The 21452-nt window shown below is 48.2% G+C and overlaps 2 protein-coding genes across 2 annotated transcripts; one reads left to right on the top strand and one right to left on the bottom strand.

The window, feature by feature from the left end:
• Positions 1–5503: 5503 nt before the first annotated feature.
• On the bottom strand, positions 5504–9075 carry LOC123346379 (killer cell lectin-like receptor subfamily B member 1B allele C). Its single transcript, XM_044983750.1, has 5 exons — positions 8949–9075; positions 8304–8438; positions 6797–6951; positions 6302–6414; positions 5504–5893 (listed from the first exon to the last, which is right to left on the bottom strand). The coding sequence occupies exons 1-5, from the start codon at positions 9073–9075 to the stop codon at positions 5770–5772; spliced, it is 654 nt and encodes a 217-aa protein (XP_044839685.1). The 3' UTR covers positions 5504–5769.
• Positions 9076–14530: 5455 nt separating this feature from the next.
• Positions 14531–19686, top strand: LOC123345722 (killer cell lectin-like receptor subfamily F member 1). The gene is made up of 3 exons (XM_044982751.1): positions 14531–14722; positions 15359–15471; positions 19563–19686. Exons 1-3 carry the CDS (start codon positions 14531–14533, stop codon positions 19684–19686), a joined length of 429 nt encoding a protein of 142 aa, XP_044838686.1.
• The last annotated feature ends 1766 nt before the right edge of the window (positions 19687–21452 follow it).

Here is a 21452-nt window from a genome sequence, read left to right on the forward strand (position 1 = left end):
TGCTGTTAAGCAAAGCTCAGACTTTAAGGGCAGAAGGGACCATCATGATCATCTCATCTGACCTCCTGCCCATTGCAGGCCACACAACATCACTCATCCACTCCTGTGATAGACCCCATCTCCTGAGGATCAAGTCAATAATCCACTGGAAGGAGTTCTGTGGTGTTTTTGGACACAACCTGGAATGAAAGGGCTGTTTTAAGGCATTGAGCATGAAGTAATTTTATCCCCAAATTACTAATAGTCTGGAGAAGCACAGAGAATGAGGTTGAACCTCACCAATGCTCTTATTAATGCTAGCTCAGGAGAGTAACCCCTGGGGGCCATTTGTGATGCACCCCTCCCTTTGTACTATTTTAGTCAAGTTCTAGGCCTTGCTGGAGCCTTAGGCATAACTAAGAATATGAACCAGAGTAGGACTTCACAGAATACAGTAAGTGTCAAGCATGTTCCTGTCCTGAGATGTTCATGCAGAGACAAGAGTTCTCAAGTAAACACATTCTTAAGAGAATCCAGGAACACCCTGACCCCTTGTAAAGATGAAGAGGGGATGAAAGGATAATGAATGAGGATATTTTGTTGGATGTACAAGTATAAGGATAGTAACTAACATTACCCAGTGTAATATGCAATTTTTTGTATCAATGTATAGCCAAAAAATGTCATAGGAGGGGCAACTTTGTACAGGCTTAGGGGACAGCATTATGTAGATTGCGCCACTACCTTCTTGGGGTGGGAGGGCAGGCACACCACAGGGGGATGTATGTGTAAGCAAACCTGTAACCTTGAGCCAGGGCACTTTGTTAACGCCAAACCTGCCAAGCACCTTCACCAAACCAAGCCAATGGTCTCCCGGATAACCCAATAGTACACTTGCAAGTTGCAGCGCTGGTGGAGGCTTTCCAGCGCTACAATTAGTAACCGTCCACACCTGCAAGGCACATCCAGTGCTGCAACTCCCTGGCTGCAGTGCTGGCTGTACACCTGGCCAGGTTGGGGTGTAGCGATTGCAGCACTGGTGATCCAGCGCTGCTCATCAAGTGTGGACACACACCAGCGCTTTTATTGGCCTCCAGGGAATAAGGAGAAATCCCAGAATGCTTTTAACTAAATTACTCTTTGTTTTGTTGTGCAGCCTCTTTGTTTTGTTGTGAACTCGGATCGGAGCTCCATTGAACTGCTTATCTAAAAAAACAAACACTGATCACAGCAAACAGGAGCTATCTGTACCTGGCTGTGAACGATCAAATGAGAGGCAGGGAGTGAATGTTTGCTTGACAGAGAAACAGCATTGGATGCAGGCTGTTTGCAATTAAGACTTTAAGGGTTCATGAACATTTTGTGATTTTTCAATCCAGGAAGCTAACACACAGTGTTGGCTCCAAAAATCCACTCTATCTTCCCCGCTCCCTGTCACAGTACACCACCCTCCACCCCCCTCTTTTGAAAAGCACGTTGTTGCCACTTGAATGCTGGGATAGCTGCCCATAATGCAGCACTCCCAAAAGCACTGTAAATGTGGCCACACACCAGCGCTGGTAGCTGTGAGTGTGGCCACACACCAGCGCTGTTCCTGCACAGCTGCATGACCAGCGCTGTAACTCCCAGCACTGCAACTTTCAAGTGTAGCCAAGCCCTCAATGACTACTTTGAGGTTTGCTGAATCAACATGCTACGCTCTCTGCTAGTGCAGCTAACAGCCGAGCGCCAAGAGCAGCAGCACTAGCAACACACCTGGCTCGTCACATACCCTAGAGAACTCCATAATTACAGACAAATTATGAACATTTTATTAATAAGACTAAAACATAAGCAGCACACAAGCAAGCAATAAATGGCTTCCCCTTATTTCCTCTCCGATAATACTGTGTCATCAAGAAAAGTTATCAGCAGATGTCACTCGCTGCATTGTGTTGTATTAGCCTTGCAGCATAATGATGAAGGTAAGAAGTCACCATTCCGTATCAGCATTTCACAGCACATCCCCCTCTTTAATCAAGATCAGAACTGTGTTTTATGTGACTCCCAGCAGTTCCAAAGACTTTGCAACCATTAATGGATTTGAATTTACACAGATCCAATTATCCAAGGTGCTTTGGGTGAGCAGCATGTTTACAGCCATCTCAGAGGAGATGAAATTAAGGCAGAGGCAATAACACCCTGCCAGGCCCAGCAGCTGCCGCAGCTGGGATGGGGAGGTCCAAGCGGGACAGGCCCCATGAAAGTCCCTGCCTGAGTGTCAGCTCCTGCAGCGCAGCCTTGGGCCGAGGCCAGCGGCTGCCCTTCCCCTTGCAGCCAGAAGGACACACCGCAGCGCCGGGCTGACCCCGGGGCTTCCCCCACGCGTGGCTGGGATCAGGTCGCCCCGGGCCTGACAAACCCGCTGCGCCCAGGGAGCCCCGGGGCGGGTCTGCAGCGAGGATCGCGCCCCGCGGGCGTGCAGCGGGTCAGGAGAGGGACCAGAACCGGTTTCACACGCTCCGAGCCACAGGGCGCCCCGGGCCCGGAGCCTCCCCGGAGCCGAGAGTCCTGCCCCCGGCTCGGTCCGGCTAGAGGCACCGGCCTGCCCGGTCCCCGGCTCCCCCCAGCCGCGGCTCCTCCAGGGCTGAGCCCAGCGCACGGGGCCCGGCCGCAGGCGGGTGAGGCCCGGCCGGGCCCCTCCTGGGGCCGCGCATCGGCCCCGGGGAGCGCAGGGGAAGGCGGCGGCGGCGGCTCCAAGCGGCCGCCCGGACACACTCACCACGTGGACTCGCGAACGCAGGGAAAGAAACACGGCAGTGTGGCCCGCACCGGGTCTTATTTATAGCGCCGGAAATCCCGCGAGAGCTCGGGCAACGAGAGCGAGACCGGCAGCAAGCGGGTGGAGCGGGTTTAAAGGGGCCGTGGTCTATTTCCTCTTAAAGGGGAAGTTGCCAATATTACCCTCTCCTGACCCCTAGCCTGGGGGGGTGGGGGTTGAAGCTGAAACGAACAAAAGACGGAGCTTGTGCACGCAGAGACTAGACTCGTGAGATGCTCTTGGTTGGGGTGACCCCTTTATTGGATGCAGCCAAGGAACCCCATGCTCTATTTTAGGGAAGCCCTATAGCCCTCAGCAAAGCAGGAATTTTTCTCTCATAGGTGTATTTCTGCTGCTCAATTTACTGTTTAAAATGATCAAGCGAGGTCCCTTAAAATAAGGGACAAGTGGTCACTCCACGTTCCTTGTCTGTTGCAAGTGAATGGGGAAGTTGATATTAATGCATTACATTCCTTAGCATGAACCAGACACTGATGCAAAGCTTAAGAAAGTTTTGCAGCAGTTTTTCCCACCCCTGCTCAGGTAGAGTTGGGCCAGGCATTTACTTTGGAATAAGTCCAGCCCAGGTGTTGAACATTTTATGCTGGGACAGGAGCTGGTACCTTTTGTTGGTGGCTGTGTCTTGTGCTCAAGCTAAGCTTTAATTTAAAAAGAAGAAGTAGCTCTAGCTCTTATGGCTACAAATTCTTTCAGAAATGACAAATGGACAGATGTCTGCCTGACCTTTCAGACAGCCCAGCTTAAGTGCAAGAGGCCGATGCTTTCAGGCTGCCCAACGGGGTGAGGGGGGGGAAGGGCCCTTCCAAGTGATAAAGGTTTGGAGAAATTCTGCAGTTTCCACCTTGCATGCACGTCCTTAAAGCATTTGTTATTCAAAACAATTTTGTTCAGTGTCTGGGTACCAATACTAAATCCTGACACAGCAATACTTGATAAATTGGTTACTGTCCATTCAGTACATTTTCTGAAAAATAACATCCATAAAAAAAAACTGGATCTATGTCAACTACTGGTGTATCACAGAGCTGTGCAACCAATGGAACAGAGAAGCTACCCACTTTTGTTTCCTGCCCAGTGAAGCTTACCAGAGGGTGACAATCAGCCGTAAGGTTAATCTATAACATGGATGCACAGTACTGGGTAGTAAGTAATTACAATATATTTATATTTAAAGGCCTCAGTGGTAGTGTCACTACTCCAAATTTCTGTTTTACTTCTCATATACATAGCACTATGGGACACATTATTACAATCCCTATCCCAGTATTTCAAAACACTCAGCCTACTACTAATGATACAGATGGTAACTGTAACTGCCCTAATAAAAGGGGGTTGCTATCTGCAGTACCACAAGGGCCGAACTACAACACCAGATTGGAAAAGAATTGTTATGTTTGGATATAAAGGGCTGTTATATGTACACATACATACTATACATATACGCCCATATATGCTACAAATATGTATGCCACGTCCATATATAGTAATTATTTGGGAGTGCCTCTAAGGCTCAATCATAATACTACATTCCTCAGTCATGGTCCTGGGCCTAACATTCCCAGGCCCATCATAAGGGACTAAAAATAATTGGATAATAAAATCTGTCTCTCCGTAGTACAAGGGAATGTGCAGACTAAAAAGACAGATGGGGCATGAGTGTATGGATGGTAAAATAAGGTAACCATATAACAGTGTTTAGCCCACTGGGTTATCCTCAGTCCATACATTATGCTTTTCTGGGACGATGGGTAAACATCCTCCCCATAAAATGATAAAAAGTGGGGGAGTGTGGTAAGATGAGGCCCTCAGACATAAACCCTTGGTATCAGAGGCCCGGTATGAGGCCTAAGGCCTGAACTAAGGTAATGGTCAAGACTTTGCTAACGCAAAGTTAAGCTGTGAGCCAGAGGCAGGCCCTGCTCACAGGAGCTGGCAAGGAAAGGGCTGATGTTGCAAAAATACACATACCTAAAAGGTACTGGACACTAGAGATACAAACATATGCCAGAATGATACCAGAACACTCCAATACTTGCACATTACACACAGATAACAGAACACACAAACCCATCCTAAAGACAGGAGCAAAAGGGTAATATGATGGATAGATTTCTTTAAGGCACTTTTTACTGTAAACTATTTTCCTACATGTCTTTTATAAAGAAATTACTGTGCAAAAATGTGCAGTGCTGGAAAGTCCAGGCTGCTAATGAAACAAAGGCTAATTATTCCTAATTTCAGAGGGTAGATTGTTGCTGCTTGAGTTATGTGCCTTCTCTGCAGCAAGTTAGATTCTTGAAGGTGCCTGATCTTCACTGTGTAACCTTGCTCTGCAATACATTTGTCGTACTAGGACCTGATTCTTAGGTATGTTGAGCTCTTTCCTGGGAATGGATTCTGTTGCTGACAGAAAACTGTATTAAAATAGCACAGCCACGTCTAGATGTACATGGTTAATCTATTCGCACTGTTCCAGAGCAGGGATTCAAACCTGGTGCATTAACCACTCGGCTGTTGGGTGGGGTTAGCTGCTGTCTCCTCCTCCAGTCCTCTTGTGAAACTAGTGTGAATTTTATTTATTTGTTTTTATTTTAGCTGAAACTATTCAGTGAATTCAACACCAGTTTGTGAATAGTCTTGTTCGGCCCAAAAGTGCATTTTTTTAAAGGGAGGGAGGTTGCAAATAAATGATATAGTGGAAAATTGTCCCCCTAGCTCTACTTGTGATGTCTTTTCACTAGTTCTCCCATAACTATAATCTTCCAGCCCAGACAGGACCTGAATTTCAAATGCAAGAAAAGGCTTTGGGGCCATTTCTATCCATTTTATGAAAGCAAGGAGAGGCAAAGGGCATACGTCCATTTTTTCCCTTTGAAGCTCACCTACGTTATTCATCATTCACGTGACAGACTGACACTAAAGAGCATTTGTCCTTCACACACACAAGTGCAGAGCACTAATGTCACTGTCTATATCAGGAGAGCGTCTTTTTCACAAATCCATTTCGATACAGCACTGCAGGTTTCAAAATGAATCCGATCTGCTTTTATCACCCCGCAGCTGTTCCCTTCAGCAGGATCCACCACCTTGAACCTGAGAAACAAAATCACTGTTTAGTTTTTGAACAAGATTTATAGCAGCTTTTCCTCATTCTGACACCTCTCACGAATTTCTTCCTTAACACCTGAATTGTTCCTACAGAGCCCTGGTTGATAAGACTTCCCGGCACATGATCCTGTAGAAGCTGCTGGCTGGTGTTTTCCAGAAGTGAACACGACTTGTTCACATTAGAAAAAACAACCCTCAGGATTAGCCACACTCTTGATGTAAATCATCTCTTGAGGTTTAGGACTGACCATCCCTCTGTGCAGAGGACTGTGCCTAGCACTGAACATCCCTTGTGTGCATAAGTAGCCTCTGCTCACAGCAATGCTGGAAAGTCAACAACCCCCTGCTCCCTGCTGGGCATCTTACATGGATTCCAAGGATAACAACACTCACAGTGTTTGATTTAACAGGGAGCCGTCCACCCAAATCCTTTTCCTTGCAGGGAATGTAATGGTGAGTCCAAGCCAGATCCGGTTAGCGTCTTTGGAAGTAGTTTGTATGAAGGCCTGTAAATGACATGGAACAATAAACTGACAGGGAGAAAGGAGGTTATAGTGGTTCAGGTGCTAGCCAGAGACTCACGACAGCTGGATTTTATTCCCCTTTCCAGCCCAGACTCCTGTGTGACCTTGGGCCAGTCACTTAGCCTCTGTCCCTGCTGGGACAGAGTTAAGGTTGTGGTACGTTCTTTGTGGTCTATGTTGTGCTACTAGTGAAGTGTCCAGTGCCAGGTTGTAGAGCATAGGGTATGTACTTAATTTTTTAAGTCCTTTGCTTTTTAGCTTGTGTAGGTGCCTTGTGTATAGAGTAACCTTAACTGACACACAACAGCAGTTTTGTGTATTAATTATTACTAATGATGCTCATCTTCCCAGAGGTTTTATTTACCATCTCATCCTGATCCCGAATCGTTAACAGTCGAGCGCTCCTCTTTGAACAGTCGTCGCGGCTCTTGTTCCAGGGAGTTTTTTCTTTAGACACCCAGTAGCACTTGTCCCTGTGCAGCAGCCAGTTTGGGGGGCAGAGCTTGCACCCTGATCCCTCTGGAGGGGAAAATGGAAACACGTAATGGAGCTGAAGGTTCTGACGAATGCTGAACTTCATCCCAGTCAACCACAGAGGCTTCATGCAGCTAGAACAACTACCCTTATTTTTGTTTGGGGACAGGTCCCATATTCAGTCAGCAGGAGGCGCTGCAGCCAGGAGTGAGAGGTATGGGCGAGGATGTGAGCACTCCAGTCCTGGAACTGTACTGGCTAATGCAAGTCATGCTCAATAGGGATTCTCCTTCACTTTCTCTCCTTAGCTATTGGGCAGTGTTAGCTTGCAAAGGCAAGCACTCAGAAGTTAGGAAATGTCTGTTTTATTGTGGCCCGTGCAACCTTAATTCTGCCCCCATGTGGGTCCACCTTGTGCACTGAATGAGGCAAGGCCCTATTGAGAAAACAATAGTATGTGATCATGTAATTAAAGATTGTCTATTAATACATATGCGCAAAGGGGCAGAATTATCCATGCACCATAAATCTGTCATTTCCCGACTTCTGAGGGCTTGATTTTCCCGCCATTCAAATAATGTTTTGGAATTTCCTAGTTTAAAAATAAAAGAACAATAATTCTATGGTGTGCAACTGAAGCAACATGCCCAGTGTGAATCATCAGCAGGGTTTGCACCCTGAACCGTCAGCACAGACTGGATCCCTTCAGCGACAGGCATCCTGCGTTAGCTGCTGGTAGGAAAAGGCTGTGATGTGGGGGAAGGGGCTGTTGGGTTCGGAGGCTGTCAGAAGGCGCCCAAATCAGCTCTCGCCCTGTCTCTGGGGGAAGCTTATGGGGCAAAAGCTACATGGTCAGGTGCTGGGCTCTGGGGAGCCTGGCCCAGCTCTCACCTTCCCAGCTATAGCTGCTCTGCCAGCTCCCAGTGCAGTGTGTTTCTAGACACAGGGTGAGCTCAGCATTTAGAAGGCTCATGCTGTTATTATTTTAGCATGTTACTGAGCTTTCCTGAGGCTCACGAGTGAAAATGGAAATGGTGGTTGTTCCCAAGTTCACATCTCAGCAGAAAGTTCTTCAAACAAAGAAAAGTCCCTTCCCCAGCCTGAGGCCTCTCCCCACGCTGAATTTTCAAAGGTCTGTTGCGAACAATAAGCTGCAAGAGCTTCTTTAAAAAGTCAGAAGAAATTTTGCCAGTGGCAAGTGTAAGTGATGCCTGTATTTAGGTTCCCTACCAGCTACAAGCTATAAGTAGTTTGTAAAGCCCTTTGGGACGAAAGGATCTACACAAGTAGGATCCTTAGTGCAGTTTGTACTGCACACACTGAGATTACCCCAAGTGACCACTAGGTGTCACTGAACTATGGGGAAGCAGCTGAGAGAGCAAAGGAGCAGAAATTACCTCCTGAGTTGCTGGACGGAGGTTCACATAGAAACTGTTTGAAGCAGAATGGAAAATCCTTCAGCTCAGTGCTGCAGTTATAGCCGTAGCTGGGTCTCTCATTGGCACCGTCATTCCCCAGGCCCTTAAAATTTCCTTTTGTCAGGAAGGAAAGAGCATGATTGTGAACCAGAGTTAACTATTCCGAGTTCGCAACCTGAGACTGAGAGTGTGTCTGTGTGTGCAAAACAAACACGTGCACATGCTGTGACAAATGTAGAGTAAGGAAAGAGAGAGAACAAGACAGAAACTCTCATTCGTTGCACATTGTAAGGTGCCTTCCCTTTTCCCTGCACGCTTAACAGAGGAGTTGCCATAGCTGGATCACAGGGGTTCATGTATCCAGCTCTTAGCTACACATTGTTCATGGAATATTCTGCTCTGCTTTGGAATGATGAAGCGTCCATGATTTTATTCACAAATGTGTTGGAATCGATAACCCTGACTCAATGCAGGGGGCTGGACCAGACGACCCCGTGAGGCCCCTGCCAGCCCTACATTTCCCGGATTCTAGGAACAAGAAAGAAATGTGGAAATGTGGGGGGAAGAGGAAATTTCATGGTGCAGTATTACACACAAGTGAATAACTAGCCTTGAGTTACTCACCCCACACTCCCATTGCTACCACAGCTCCCAGCAGGACGATGTTCCCAGCCCAGCCGACCCCCAGAGCCATCCGATGCCAGCGGGGACACTGAGGGTGACCTGGAAGAGTCAGTGTTTGGTGAAACATCTGCATATAGTGCAAGAAATAATCATGACCAGCTGTTTTCCAATGGAGCCGGTGCAGCAGCCTCCGATGGGGGTTATGTTCCCCCTCACATAAGAGCAGGATAATTTAAAACCTGTCAGTCAAGGAGCAAGTCACTCTTAGGGCAGCCCTGTGACTAACCAGATGAAATACTGGAACTTGATGAGCATGCGAACACCGATCTCCTGTTAGCAATGTCACAAGTTAACAATGTGGTTATGTCCCACTCAGGTGAAAGTAAGCCGGTCCGGTCCGGTGTACTGGTAAGAGCTGGTACACCATGTCGGACTGGACTGGCTTCTTCGGCGGTGATTTAAAGGGCCCAGGGCTCCAGTCGCTGCGGGGAGCCCCGGGCCCTTTAAATCACTGCCAGAGCCCTGCTGCCCCACGGTAGTGGTGGCAGGGCTCCCGCAGTGATTTAAAGGGCCTGGAGCTCCGTGGTGGCCAGAGCCCCGAACCCTTTAATTCGCCCCTGAGCCCTGGGGCAAGTCTGTGCTTCAGTCCCCCCAAGCCTTGTCTGGGATGTAAAGGAGCAGCACCAGGCACCAGCGATCACACTCTGGAAGTCCAGCATAAGCACGTACACTCGACACTGGTCAGATTAAAGCCGAGGTTCCTGCTCTAGCTTTCACTTGATTCATGTATAGCGCACGTGCTGCTGTACACCTGGCCTTGTCTTGCCGAGAGGTTTGGAAGGTGTTAGTTGGACTGAGCCAGCTGACGTGATCAGATATCACACTGTTAAACCCTGTTCAAGGTCTAAGGATACGTCTACACTGGAGCTGGATGGAGTAATTCCAGCCCATGTAGATGTACCCATGCTAGCACTGCTTGAGTTAGCGCACGAAATATAACAGTGGAGCTGCAGTGGTGCAAACGGTGGGAGGGGCTAGCTGCCGGAGCATCTCGGATGGCATCGTACTTGAGTGGCCAGCCCGACCTGCCGTTTGCGCTGCCCCAGTTACGCTGCTCCTTTTAGTGCACTGGCTCGATTAGAGCTACTGCGGATATGTCGGCCCACGCTGAAATCCCACCTTGGATGTACTCTAAGATTCTGCCACCCCCACTAGTTCCAAGCCTTGTCTGGCAGCTTTAAACAAGCCTGGAGCCCGCTCCTGTACTTCCTGAGTGCCCAGAGCTCCCATCACAAGAAATGCTGGATTGGGCCCTTAAGCCTCAGCTACCCCAGCCTGTGCCCTCCTGGCCCTAGGGACAGTGGCTTCCACTCCTGGGACCTTTTTAAAGTTTAATTCCGGAAGGTGACAATGAAACACATGGTTATGTCTGATTTTATAGATCGGGGGAGATGCTTCTTTAGGGGACTTGAACCCAAGGGATCTAATTAGGGATGGGAGACAGGCTCCGAAGTCCTGTATATTACAGAACTCACAGGGGAGAGAAGCAGCAGCTCAGGTGTATAGTTTGAGCACAGATCTTTCCCCTGAGCTGATACAGTAAATCTAGAACTCAGCAAGGTGCAGGAGATGCTCAGATCAGTGTTTCCGCCGACGCGATCTCCACAAATTCAAAAACCAGGAGTCAGGCACTAAAAAAATCAAGAAATTTTCCTAAAATAAGCCAGTTATACATTTTGGGTTCTTTATATGTGCCTTCTGGTTTCTGAGCCTTTAGGTTGCACTTGGTTCCTACTGTCAGGCTTTTCTCAGAATTATGAAGCTAAAAACTTTCTTTAATGAAACTGAGATTCTCACATAATCCCCTGACTCCAGGAGTTGGGGCTTCAAAAACCCACCAAACTTCACAAGATGGGTGATAAAAATATGAGAGATGGCAACATTGCCAAAGTGACAGTGTAAAGGGGGCTAACTATGGGAGTAAACTTTCATTTTTTAGTCAAAGTGTTCAGGAGACAGAAGGTTATTTCAACAACTAGAAAAGTTCAAATGCAACAAGTTTTCTGTGAAGATTTTCATTTTGAAAAAAGGCAATGTTTTGTCAATCAACTCTACTCTTAACTACAGCAGGAAAACAACATTCAGGGTGATTTTTAAGTAGATGAGGTGCTTTTTAATATGCTCTAATGCTTTAGGTGTGGTAGTGATGTACTGTACACCCCAAGCTCCCCTGTCTTTTTTTCTTTTCATCAATCCCAATAGGTGGGTGCAAGGTAAATGCAGTGACTGCCTCTTTCTGTACCAATATGGTTATTTCATTCTCCCTGTCATCCTGCTCCTCTTTGTGTATCTCCATCTGTTTCTCACCCTATGTTTGGATTGGTAGCTCTTTGGGGCAGAGATGGTCTTACTATGGGTATGTGCGGCATCTAGCACAATGGGGCCCATATTCATTTTGTGGCCTCTGTTCTACTGTAATACTAATTATTAATTATCATTGATATGCATTGCAACAATGCCAAAAGGCCCAGTTGTGGATCGGGGCCCCATTGTGCCAGGAGCTGTAAAAAAAATCATAAAAAGACAGTCTCTGACCCAAAGAACTTACAATTTAAGTACAATAAATAATAATTCTCAGCTGTTTATGCAAAGGAGCAGCAGTGACATCTAGTGATCAGAGTAATTCCCATTGCTAGAGCACAGGCAGTGTTAGTAATAGTGTAATACAACTGCTATAGAGGTTGGATCACAAAGTGTTTTACAAACTCTGTAGGACTCACAGGAGTCATTTCCCCACTACTGAAATGCAGCCACCTCTGGGGTGAAACTCAACAGCTGTTCAGCAGCACAGAGCACTGCTATACAATGTGTAAGGGAAATGACTGAAGAAGAATCCCATAGCCTGTTGGAATTGCAGAGGGTGTTTTAGGGAGGCAAATTGAAGTCACCCCAGGCTGGAATTTGAACAGGTTCAGACCCCCCAGTATTCAAGAGGAGTCAGATGACTGGAAGGTAGCTAATGTAATTCCCGTTTTTAAAAAGAGCTCCAGAGGTGATCCTGAAAATTACAGGTTGGTGAGCCGGACTTGAGTACTGGGCAAATTCACTATAGTTTCTACCAAGAACAGAATGGTCAGACACGGAGATAAACACAATTTGTTGGGGAAGAGTCAATATGGCTTTTGTCAAGGGAATTCTTCAAGGGAGTCAACAAGCATGTGAATGAGGGTGATCCAGTGGCTATAGCACACTTGGATTTTCTGAAAGCCTTTGACAAAGTCCCTCGCCAAAGGCTCTTAAGATACTAAGTAATCAGGGATAAAAGGGGAGGTCCTCTCATGGATCAGTAACTGAGTGAAATACAGGAAACACACGGTAGGAATAAATGGTCCATTTTCACAGTGGAGAGAGGTAAATAGTGGGGTCCCCCAAGGGATCTGTACTGGGACCAGAGCTGTTGAATATATTCATTACTGATTTGGAAAAAGGGACTAAACATGAAGTGGCAAAGTTTGCAGATGATATAAAATTATTCAAGATAGTTAAGCCCAAAGCTGACTGTGAGGAGTTACCGAGGGATCTCTCACAACTGGGTGACTTGGCAAACAAAATGGCAGATGAAATTCAACACTGGTAAGTGCAAGGTAATGCATATTGGGGGGAAAATAATCCCAACTGATGGGTTCTAAATTAGCTGTTACCACCCAAAAAGAGAGATCTTGGAATCACGGTGGATAGTTCAATGGAAGCTTCTTCTCAATATGTAGTCATGGTCAATAAGGCTAATAGTATGTTAGGAACTATTAGGAAAAGGATAGAAAATAAGACAGAAAATATCATAGTGCCTCTATATAAATCCGTGGTGCAGCCACACCTTCAATACTGTGTACAGTTCTGGTCACCCCATCTCAAAAAGGATGTAGTGGAACTGGAAATGGTTCAGAGAAGGGCAACAAAGATGATCAATGATATGTAACGGCTTCCATACAAGGAAACATTAAAAAGATTAGGGCTGTTCAGCTTAGAAAAGAGATAACAAAGGGGGGATATGATAGGACATGAATGGTGTGGAAAAAGTGAATAGACTAGTGTTATTTACCTCGCCCACAATACAATAACCAGGGGTCATCCAATGCAATTAATAGGCAGCAGGTTTAATACGACGAGAGGAAGTACTTTTTCACACAACGCATAACTAACCTGTGGAACTCGTTGCCATGGGATGTTGTGATGGTCAAAAGTATAACTGGGTTCAAAAAAGAAATAGATCCATCAAAGGCTATTAGCTAAGATGGTCAGGGATACAGTGCTAGGATTGGAGGGATGCTGAACCTCTGACTATCAGAAGCTGGGAGTGGAAGATGGGTGGATCACTCCATAATTGCCCTCTTCTGTACACTCCCCTGAAGCTCTGGTATGGGCCTTTGTAAGAGACAGTATACTGAGCAATACAGACAGTGGTCTGACCCAGTATGGCAGCTCTTAATGAACCCAAGTGGACCTTGCTTTTAGTTCTCAGTTGAATAGGATGACCAGATGAGAGGAAGAAAATATCAGGACACATGTTGGGGGAGGGAGCACGGTCACCGGCAGAGCAAAAACAAACAAACAAACAAACAAAACAAATGAAGTGCCGCGAAATATCGGGACAAATTGCATCCTGACCAAACATCCGTTGGCACACGGGACGAACGCCTAGATATCGGGACGGTCCCAATTTTATCTGGACCTCTGATCACCCTACAGCTGAACCATGGCACTAGCAGTGGTACAGCACCCCCTACTGCCAGACTGGGCACTAGGTTCAGTTCTGTCTTGTTAGGTGGTGTCCTTCTATCTCAGTCATCGATATTATTTGTTTCAACACTCAGTTTCCCTTGAGGTCTCCCATCGGGGTACAGGCTGGGTCTGTCTGTGTTCAGCTTGTATGATCTGACATGGTCAGATCTCCAGGAACTACATTTTACTGCACCAATCCGGACAATCCCACCCAGTGATTCCTGCATAGAAACCAGAACTTGACTGAGTCAGAGCAGATCTTTAGTAAGAAACCAACTCTGTGTAAAGACTTCAAGTGAATTCTCTCCTCTCTGGCCTCCCAGCACCTTGCTGCCCTGGCCTACAGCGTGCCGGGCTGCTTGAGTGTTGACCTTGAGAAAAACCCTCGCTAGTACATTGAGTCTGAAGGCTTTTTACATGGCTGCAGGGAAAAACTTAAGCAATATCTAGAACTAGAGCTGATACATTGTAAACCTAGTTCATGATAAATATGAAAAGAAATGACAGTTTTATGTCCTCTGAAGGAAGTAGAAAAGTGAAAGTCCTCCCCCTCTTTCCCAATGGGGGGAAATGTTGAGAGTAAATGTTTATTTCCCCTCCAAAACTGAGCTCCCAGAAATCCTCCATCCCTACTGCCCCCACACAAAAAAAAATCAGTATTTCCATTTTGAGTCCCTTCTCCCCATCAAAAAATGACAACTACAATAAACACTTTTATTTTGGTCAAAATGGCATTTTCCATTAAAAAAAAAAAAAGAACTTTGAACAAGAGTTTTCACCCAGCCGTAATTTGCATGTTCAGAATGAATGACACCTCTGTTCCCATCTCTCCCGCTCCAGAGGGCTCCGGGTGCAAACTCTGCCCCAGCGACTGGCTGCTGCATGGGGACAAGTGCTACTGGCTGTCTAAGAAGCGTAAAAACTGGACTGGGAGCCGTGACGACTGCTTGGGGAAGAGCTCTCGCATGCTCGTGATCCAGAACCAGGAGGAGATGGTAACATAAAATATAGGCTCATCAAACTCCAGCTGGAGAGAGAGACGTGTGTCCCTAGTTACAATCCCAGAGCAGCAGGTTTATCCAGCCTGACTCTACCCCTCTGCCTCATTTCTCCTTTTCTCCCAGTTAACCAAACTCTGCACTGGGGGTTTTCTCCCCTTCAGGGCATCTGGCTGATTAACATACCCTTCAGAACAAGACCCCCACAGCGTTCCCACCCCAGATGGCCCAGCTGCACCCCTGAGCCCTGTCTGGGAGCTCAGCAGAGCCCTTCTGCATAGAGCTACTCACACAACCCCCCTACTCCACCAAATCTCACCCTGGCCACACTGACCTCGGGCTGCAGTCCCAGGTGAGGCTGAACCCAGGACTTACGTAAAGGACCAGCTCACCCTGTGACACCAAGGACCAGTACTAGTGTCACCATGTGGCCAAGACAGCCACATTTCCCCACCCCTGCACTGGGACCACCACCCGCCCAGGGGAGAGGGTGACTTAGCTCCGGTCAGGGGGTTCTCCAGTTGGCATGGGCAGAACCACTAAAGCCAAGAGCAGGTATTAAACGGGAGTGCTCAGGGAGTCCCAGCATCTTACAGCATATTCACCGCACCCCCTCTGCTTTGCACCTCACAGGAGTTCATACAGAATGTTACACAAGATGCAAGCTACGCCTGGATTGGACTTAAAGTGACATCCCCAGGGGGGAAATGGACCTGGGTGGATGGTTCCCCATTAGATCCAATGCTGTAAGTGCTGCCTGCGGTTTACTGTCTGAGAGATGTTTGAGAAAAGCTCCATTGTATAACTTGATGTTAAAACATTTTACCAGCGTAGTTACATTGGTTAAGGGTATTTTTCCTAACCTAGGTGTGCCCGCAAAGGCCCTAGTGTAGCTGCAATTATACCAATGTGCCTGCGCTCATTGTAGTGTAGCTTATGCTGATCGGGGGCACTGGCATAAGCTGTAGTGGGAGAAACACTTAGCAATGGATATAGCTGTGTCCACACTACAGGGTTTTCCAGTATAACTGCACCAGAAACACCTCCTAGTGTAGACAAGGCTTAAAGTGCTGATCTGGCCCCCCATTACCATAGTATCTGAGCTCCTCAGTACCTTTACTGTATTTACCTTCTCACACCCTGTGAGGCAGGGCAGGGCTATTATCCCCATGCTACAGCTGAGGAAACTGAGGCACCGAGAGACTAACAGTGAGATTCACAAAGGTATTTAGGTGCCTAATGCTCATTGATTTCAAAGGGAGTTAGGTGCCTACATATTTTTGTGAATCCCACCCTAAATGACTTGCCCAGAGTGACACAAGACCATGGGTAGAGCAGGGAATTCAACCATCCTCCTTCTGTTACACGTCAGCTTCTCTGGGCTGGCAGCTGGAGGCAGTGACATGTAATCACTGGTAAGAATGTGGCCCCTGCTCCTGCCTGTGCAAGGGGGACCCTGAGAAGAGGTGGTGTGTAGGGCCCTCAAATGTCCTACTACAGCCCTGTCTCTGGGCTCTGCTGGGTTCCCCTGGGCTCTGTCCCTCCGGTCTTTGTGCTCCCAGTGTCAGATGGTGGGTGAGGGGCAGAAAGTGGTGGTGTCTCTCAGGCACCCCCTTTTGTGGGGTCACAGTGAGCTGCTGCTCCCAGTCAATTGGGCGGACCCTTATCCCTTGATCCTTCCTTCTACTTCCTTCCATTAGAACAGTGGGATTTATCATCAGTGCAGATCAGGTTAACACCCCACTGGGGTGTGGGGGGCAGATCCCCCAGCTTAGAGAGACCATCTTGGGGCTTGTCTAGACAAGCACGTTGTGGGGCAGCAGGCTGGGATGTAAACCTACCTCACACAAGCTTTCTGTGTGCACCACGGACTGCTCTGGGGACCCTCCTGTTGTGCACTAAAAATTCCCTATGGCACTTGCAGTGTGCGGTCAGACTGTGCACACGGCCAGTGAGCGCAAGCTAGATTTACACCCCAGCATGCCGTGCCCTAAGGGCGAGATTCACAAAGGGACTTGTGCGGTGGGATGCTGAGTGTCATGGTGCCTAGAAAGTCCCTGGGATTCTCAAAGCCTGAGTTAGGTGCCCGGGTTCCCTGTACAATGCATGGGGAGAGATCGGTGCCTCAGAACGGGAGTCACAAAGCCTGAGTTGGGTGCCCGGGTTCCCTGTACAATGCATGAGGAGAGATCGGCACCTCAGAGTGTTAGTCACAAAGCCAGCACGCTAGGCGGGAACAATGGGAGAGAAGGCGAGGGGGAGGATGCCAACCGCCACCTCTCTCGGGGAATTTGGCGCCCAAGACTCCATCTATGCCGCAGCGAGGTCTACGCTACAAACGTACTGTGGTGCAGCTACGTCACTCGGGGGTGTGAAAAATCCCCACCCCTGAGCCATGTAGTTACACTGACCTAATTCCCTGTGTAGACAGCGCTATGTCAATGCGGGGGGGGGGGCTTCTCCCGTCAACAGAGCTACCGCCCCTCGGAGAGGGGAATTAACTATGCCGAGGGGAGACGCTCTCCTGGCCGTGAAGGAGTGTCTTCACTTAAGTGCTACAGCAGCACAACTGCACTGGTGCAACGTTTTATGGTTAGACCTGCCTTACAAGCGCTACAGTGTCCCAGTGCGGCGCTGCAATGTGGACACTTTCTACAGTGATGGACGTGGGTTTGGTTTCTTTAGGAAATCCACCCCCTTGAGAGGTGGTAGCTAGGTCAATGGACTTGGTCCAGTAAAAAATATTACCTCACCCACCTTGTGTCTCTAACATCCTGGAACCGACACAGCTACAACTACACTGCACACACCACTGTCAGTATGGCAGGCTTCCGCTTCAAAAGTACTTTAAAAAAATAGTTTTTACATCTTTAGCAAGTTGTTTCTCAAATTCTTCCTTGGCCTGCCTTCTTAAACATTTACAATTCAGCAAAGAGTCCTGTGGCACCTTATAGACTAACAGACGTTTTGGAGCATGAGCTTTCGTGGGTGAATACCCACTTCGTCGGATGCAACCGACGAAGTGGCTATTCACCCACGAAAGCTCATGCTCCAAAACGTCTGTTAGTCTATAAGGTGCCACAGGACTCTTTGCTGCTTTTACAGATCCAGGCTAACACGGCTCCCCTCTGATAATTTATAATTCACTTGCCGGAGTTTGTGCTTCTTCCTATTTTCCTCATTAGGATTTGTCTTACATATTTTAAAGAATGCCTTTTGCCTCTAATAGCCTCCATTATTCTGCTGTTTAGCCAGGGTGGCATTTTTTTGGTCCTCCTCCTGTCTTCTTTTATTTGGGGTACACACTTAGCCCCGGGCTACACTACAGACTTATGACAGTATAACTATGTTGTCCAGGGGTGGGAAAAATCCACCGAGTGATACAATTATACCGACCTAAACACTGGGCGTAGACAGCGTTATGTTGCTAGGGAGGCTTCTCCTGTCAACACAGCTACTGCCTGTTGGGGAGGTGGATTATCTATGCTGATGAGAGAAGCCCTCCCATCAGTTTAGGTAGCATCTTCACTGCGGCGCTGTTAAGTGTAGACAAGCCGTGCTGCTAGGAGGCATTTCACCCCAGTGACAGCTCTGTGCAATTTCCATCCAACAAGCGCCCTCATGCTTGTGTGGTTCCCCTTTGTGAAGTGAAATGTGACTGTTGTGGGCTGGTTTGGTATTATGTCCCCTCCAGGGATGCTAAATGTCATTACCCTCTGGTCACTGTTACCAGGCAGTTCAGCTCCCTTGACCTCCTGGGGCAGATCCTGTGCTCCACTGAGGATTAAATCAGGAATTGCCTCTCCCCTTGCGGGTGCCAGGCCCAGCTGCTCCAAGCAGCTGTCACTGATGGGGGCTAGAAATCATCCCTCTGCATCATGCCCTGAGGTGACAGTTAGTCCCTCTGCTCCAATCACTCTTTAAATTATTTATTCACACAAGAGACTGAGACACCCCCGACCCCACACAACTCAGACTACCCCTAGCTCAGTATTAGCAGCTGCTTCTAAGAGGTGGGAGACCCCTGTTCAAAACCTCTCTCCCCTGCAGGCAAAAGGGGGGACTTGAAATGGGGTCTCCCACTTTCCAGGTGAGTGCCCCAACCCCTGGGTTTGCTCCTCCCTGCTATTTTGTAGGAGTTCACCTGTGGGACCCAAGCTGGTAAGTGGCCTTTGAACATGCTGACTGGGTCGGGGCCTGCAGGTGGATTAGGCGGAGGAACGCTTGTCTGCTGCTGGCTCATGCATCACACACTGGGGCTTAGGTAGCCAGCAGCAGAGGGCGGCAGGAGCACGTGGGCTGAGTGACAGAGACACAGGTACCTAGGAAACTTTTACTCTGAATATTAAGGCACGGAGCAGTTCAGTCACCCCCAGGGTTTGGTGAATCCCAGGGGACGTGGTTCTGGGATGGAGATGTCTAAAGTGGCTGCTAGGCTCCTAAGTCCCTTTGCGAACCCAGCCCCAACCATTCATCCGGACAAGTCCTCAGGCTCCCTGCAGCCATCTGTTACCCAGGTCCCACAGCACAGGTTTCCTCTCTCCCGAGGCTCAGACTGTGTTTTTAAAGGAAAGCCGAGATGTGGGAGCTCAGGGTGGCTGCTTTCAACAAGAAAGTACCAGGTCACCAACCCCATGAGATTCAGCCTCCTCCATTCCTTGCCAGAGGCCCCCCTAACTCAGCTCACATGCTTGACTGATGCTCTGTAGGAAAGTTACAGAGATGAAGGACAACACCAGAGACAAGCATCCCATCAGGGTGAGGGGGAGAAAAGACTCACTTCTGGGCCCTTCCTTGCTACAGGGACCATAATGACACTGACTCTTTAATTCTGCAGCTTCTCAGTCTCAGGCTCTGCTGAAGGGAACAGCTGTGGCTGGATAGGAGACAACCAGATTCAGTCTGAGACCTGTGGTGCTGAGTTCAAATGGATCTGCCAGAAAGAAGCTACCGTGATATAGACAGTGGAGCGGAGGCTCTGTATTTGCGTCTCCGTAACATGCAGTCCCCTGCGTGTAGGCTCACGGGGCGGGATTGTGGCTTTAGGCAGAGCTCTAAGCTGAGGGCAGAGCAGAGCCCTGGGAGGTGCTGGAACTCAGGTGCCCCTCGCAGTCACAGTTCCTCCCCTTGGTCCTTCTCACTGGGCTGGGGCCTTGGGGTGTAATTTATAACTGCCCCAAACCTGCAGGAAGTTACTCCCTGAGCTGCTTCCCAGGGTACCCAGGGCTGGGAGGTGCCTCACCACCACCTGCCCTTTGCCTGAGGGAGCCTTGTCTGTGCCTGCCAGGGGTCAGCTCCCCAACTCCACTGGCCCCACACACGCTCGCTGCTGGGCCTGCAGTCACTGCAGGGTAGCAATATGCCCACTCTGCCCTCAAGCCCTCGGAGCATCCCCCTGGTGCATTCAGCCCCTCGACACGGGCAGTAATCACACAGCTGCTGCTTCCAAGGGAACAGGAATGCCCCCACCCCCGCCCCCCAGCTTACCAGCTCCACCTCAGCTCTCTGCTCCGCTTAACACACAGCAGTGACATATGCTCATAGTGAAATCACGTGTCAGTTCAACAAAGCCAAGAGTCAAGTAGAAGTGTTGGAAACAAATGGTTACATATAAAATAAAGACACATCATGTGTTCTAGAGCCTGGACTTATTTACCAAGATACTCTCCTGTCTAACCACGTACAGCTCACCCAAAATCCTTGCAGCACTTTACAGCCAGGCAGGCTGTGACCTTTCTTTCACGAGACATGTGCTGTCAGTTTGCCTCTCAGGTGAGGGATCCAGTGTGTGTCTCTGCACACCAGGATAGACCAGACCAACCCCTTGTCTTTGGTCTTAAACAGGAGACCCCCCGCCCCCCCTGCTGTTTGCAAAATCCACGAAAGAGGAAATTTACAGGATGAAACAATCTCTCAATTTGCACCTGATTCACTATGCAAATAGGCATCCAGCTACAGGTACACATAATACACAGCTGACTAGGCAAGGAGAGAACCTGTTACCACCTGCCCAAAAAGAACATTTGAGATACATCACCTCCTGGTGACCTGCCTTAACTGCAAGACCTTAAGGGCATCATTCCACTTTAATTGACTTGTCTCATTAGCACTGGTCCCCCACTTGGTACAGCAACTCCCATCTTTTCATGTACTGTGTATACATACATATATATACACACACATACATATATATACACATATACACACATACATATATATACACATACACACACACACACACCTGCTACTGTATTTTCCATTCCAGGCATCCGATGAAGTGGGTTTTAGCCCACGAAAGCTTATGCCCAAATACATTTGTTAGTCTCTAAGGTGCCACAAGGACTCCTAATTTTTAATGTCAGTATAGATACATAGTTCCTTACCTATTATCCATAGGCACATCTTGCAGTGATTATAACCACCTTTTGGTGAACTATTATGTAGCCATCAGTGCCAGGGGATCCCTGTAAACCCTCTGCACCCCCTGTACTCTCTGCCAGTTGGCACCAAGAGTTCCCTGGTTTACACCTTGCCCTCAAACTCCCTCTCTGGGCAGGCTCAGCTCCTCTGTCCTGTAAGGAGGGAACTGAAGCCAAGGTCCTGCTATACAGCTGGCTGCAGTGTGTGGAGAGGGTGAGTGACAACCTCAGGGCAGACTGCTGGGAACCAGGCACAAACCTCAAACTGGCTGAGAGTTCTAGACTCAGATTTCACCAACCAACCATCT

The sequence above is a fragment of the Mauremys mutica genome, chromosome 12 (genome assembly GCF_020497125.1).
Source record: "Mauremys mutica isolate MM-2020 ecotype Southern chromosome 12, ASM2049712v1, whole genome shotgun sequence".
Classification (NCBI taxonomy): domain Eukaryota; kingdom Metazoa; phylum Chordata; order Testudines; family Geoemydidae; genus Mauremys; species Mauremys mutica.

Bases quoted from the DNA above. Each gene is read 5' to 3' on its own strand.
- LOC123345722 (XM_044982751.1), top strand. From the start codon at position 14,531: ATGAATGACACCTCTGTTCCCATCTCTCCCGCTCCAGAGGGCTCCGGG. The intron at 14,723-15,358 runs GTAACATAAAAT...TGCACCTCACAG, and splicing joins TCCAGAACCAGGAGGAGATG to GAGTTCATACAGAATGTTAC. The intron at 15,472-19,562 runs GTAAGTGCTGCC...TTAATTCTGCAG, and splicing joins TCCCCATTAGATCCAATGCT to CTTCTCAGTCTCAGGCTCTG.
- LOC123346379 (XM_044983750.1), bottom strand. From the start codon at position 9,075: ATGTTTCACCAAACACTGACTCTTCCAGGTCACCCTCAGTGTCCCCGC. The intron at 8,439-8,948 runs GTGAGTAACTCA...TCCTGACAAAAG, and splicing joins GGTAGCAATGGGAGTGTGGG to GAAATTTTAAGGGCCTGGGG. The intron at 5,894-6,301 runs GTGAGTGTTGTT...TTTGTTTCTCAG, and splicing joins TCCCTGTTAAATCAAACACT to GTTCAAGGTGGTGGATCCTG.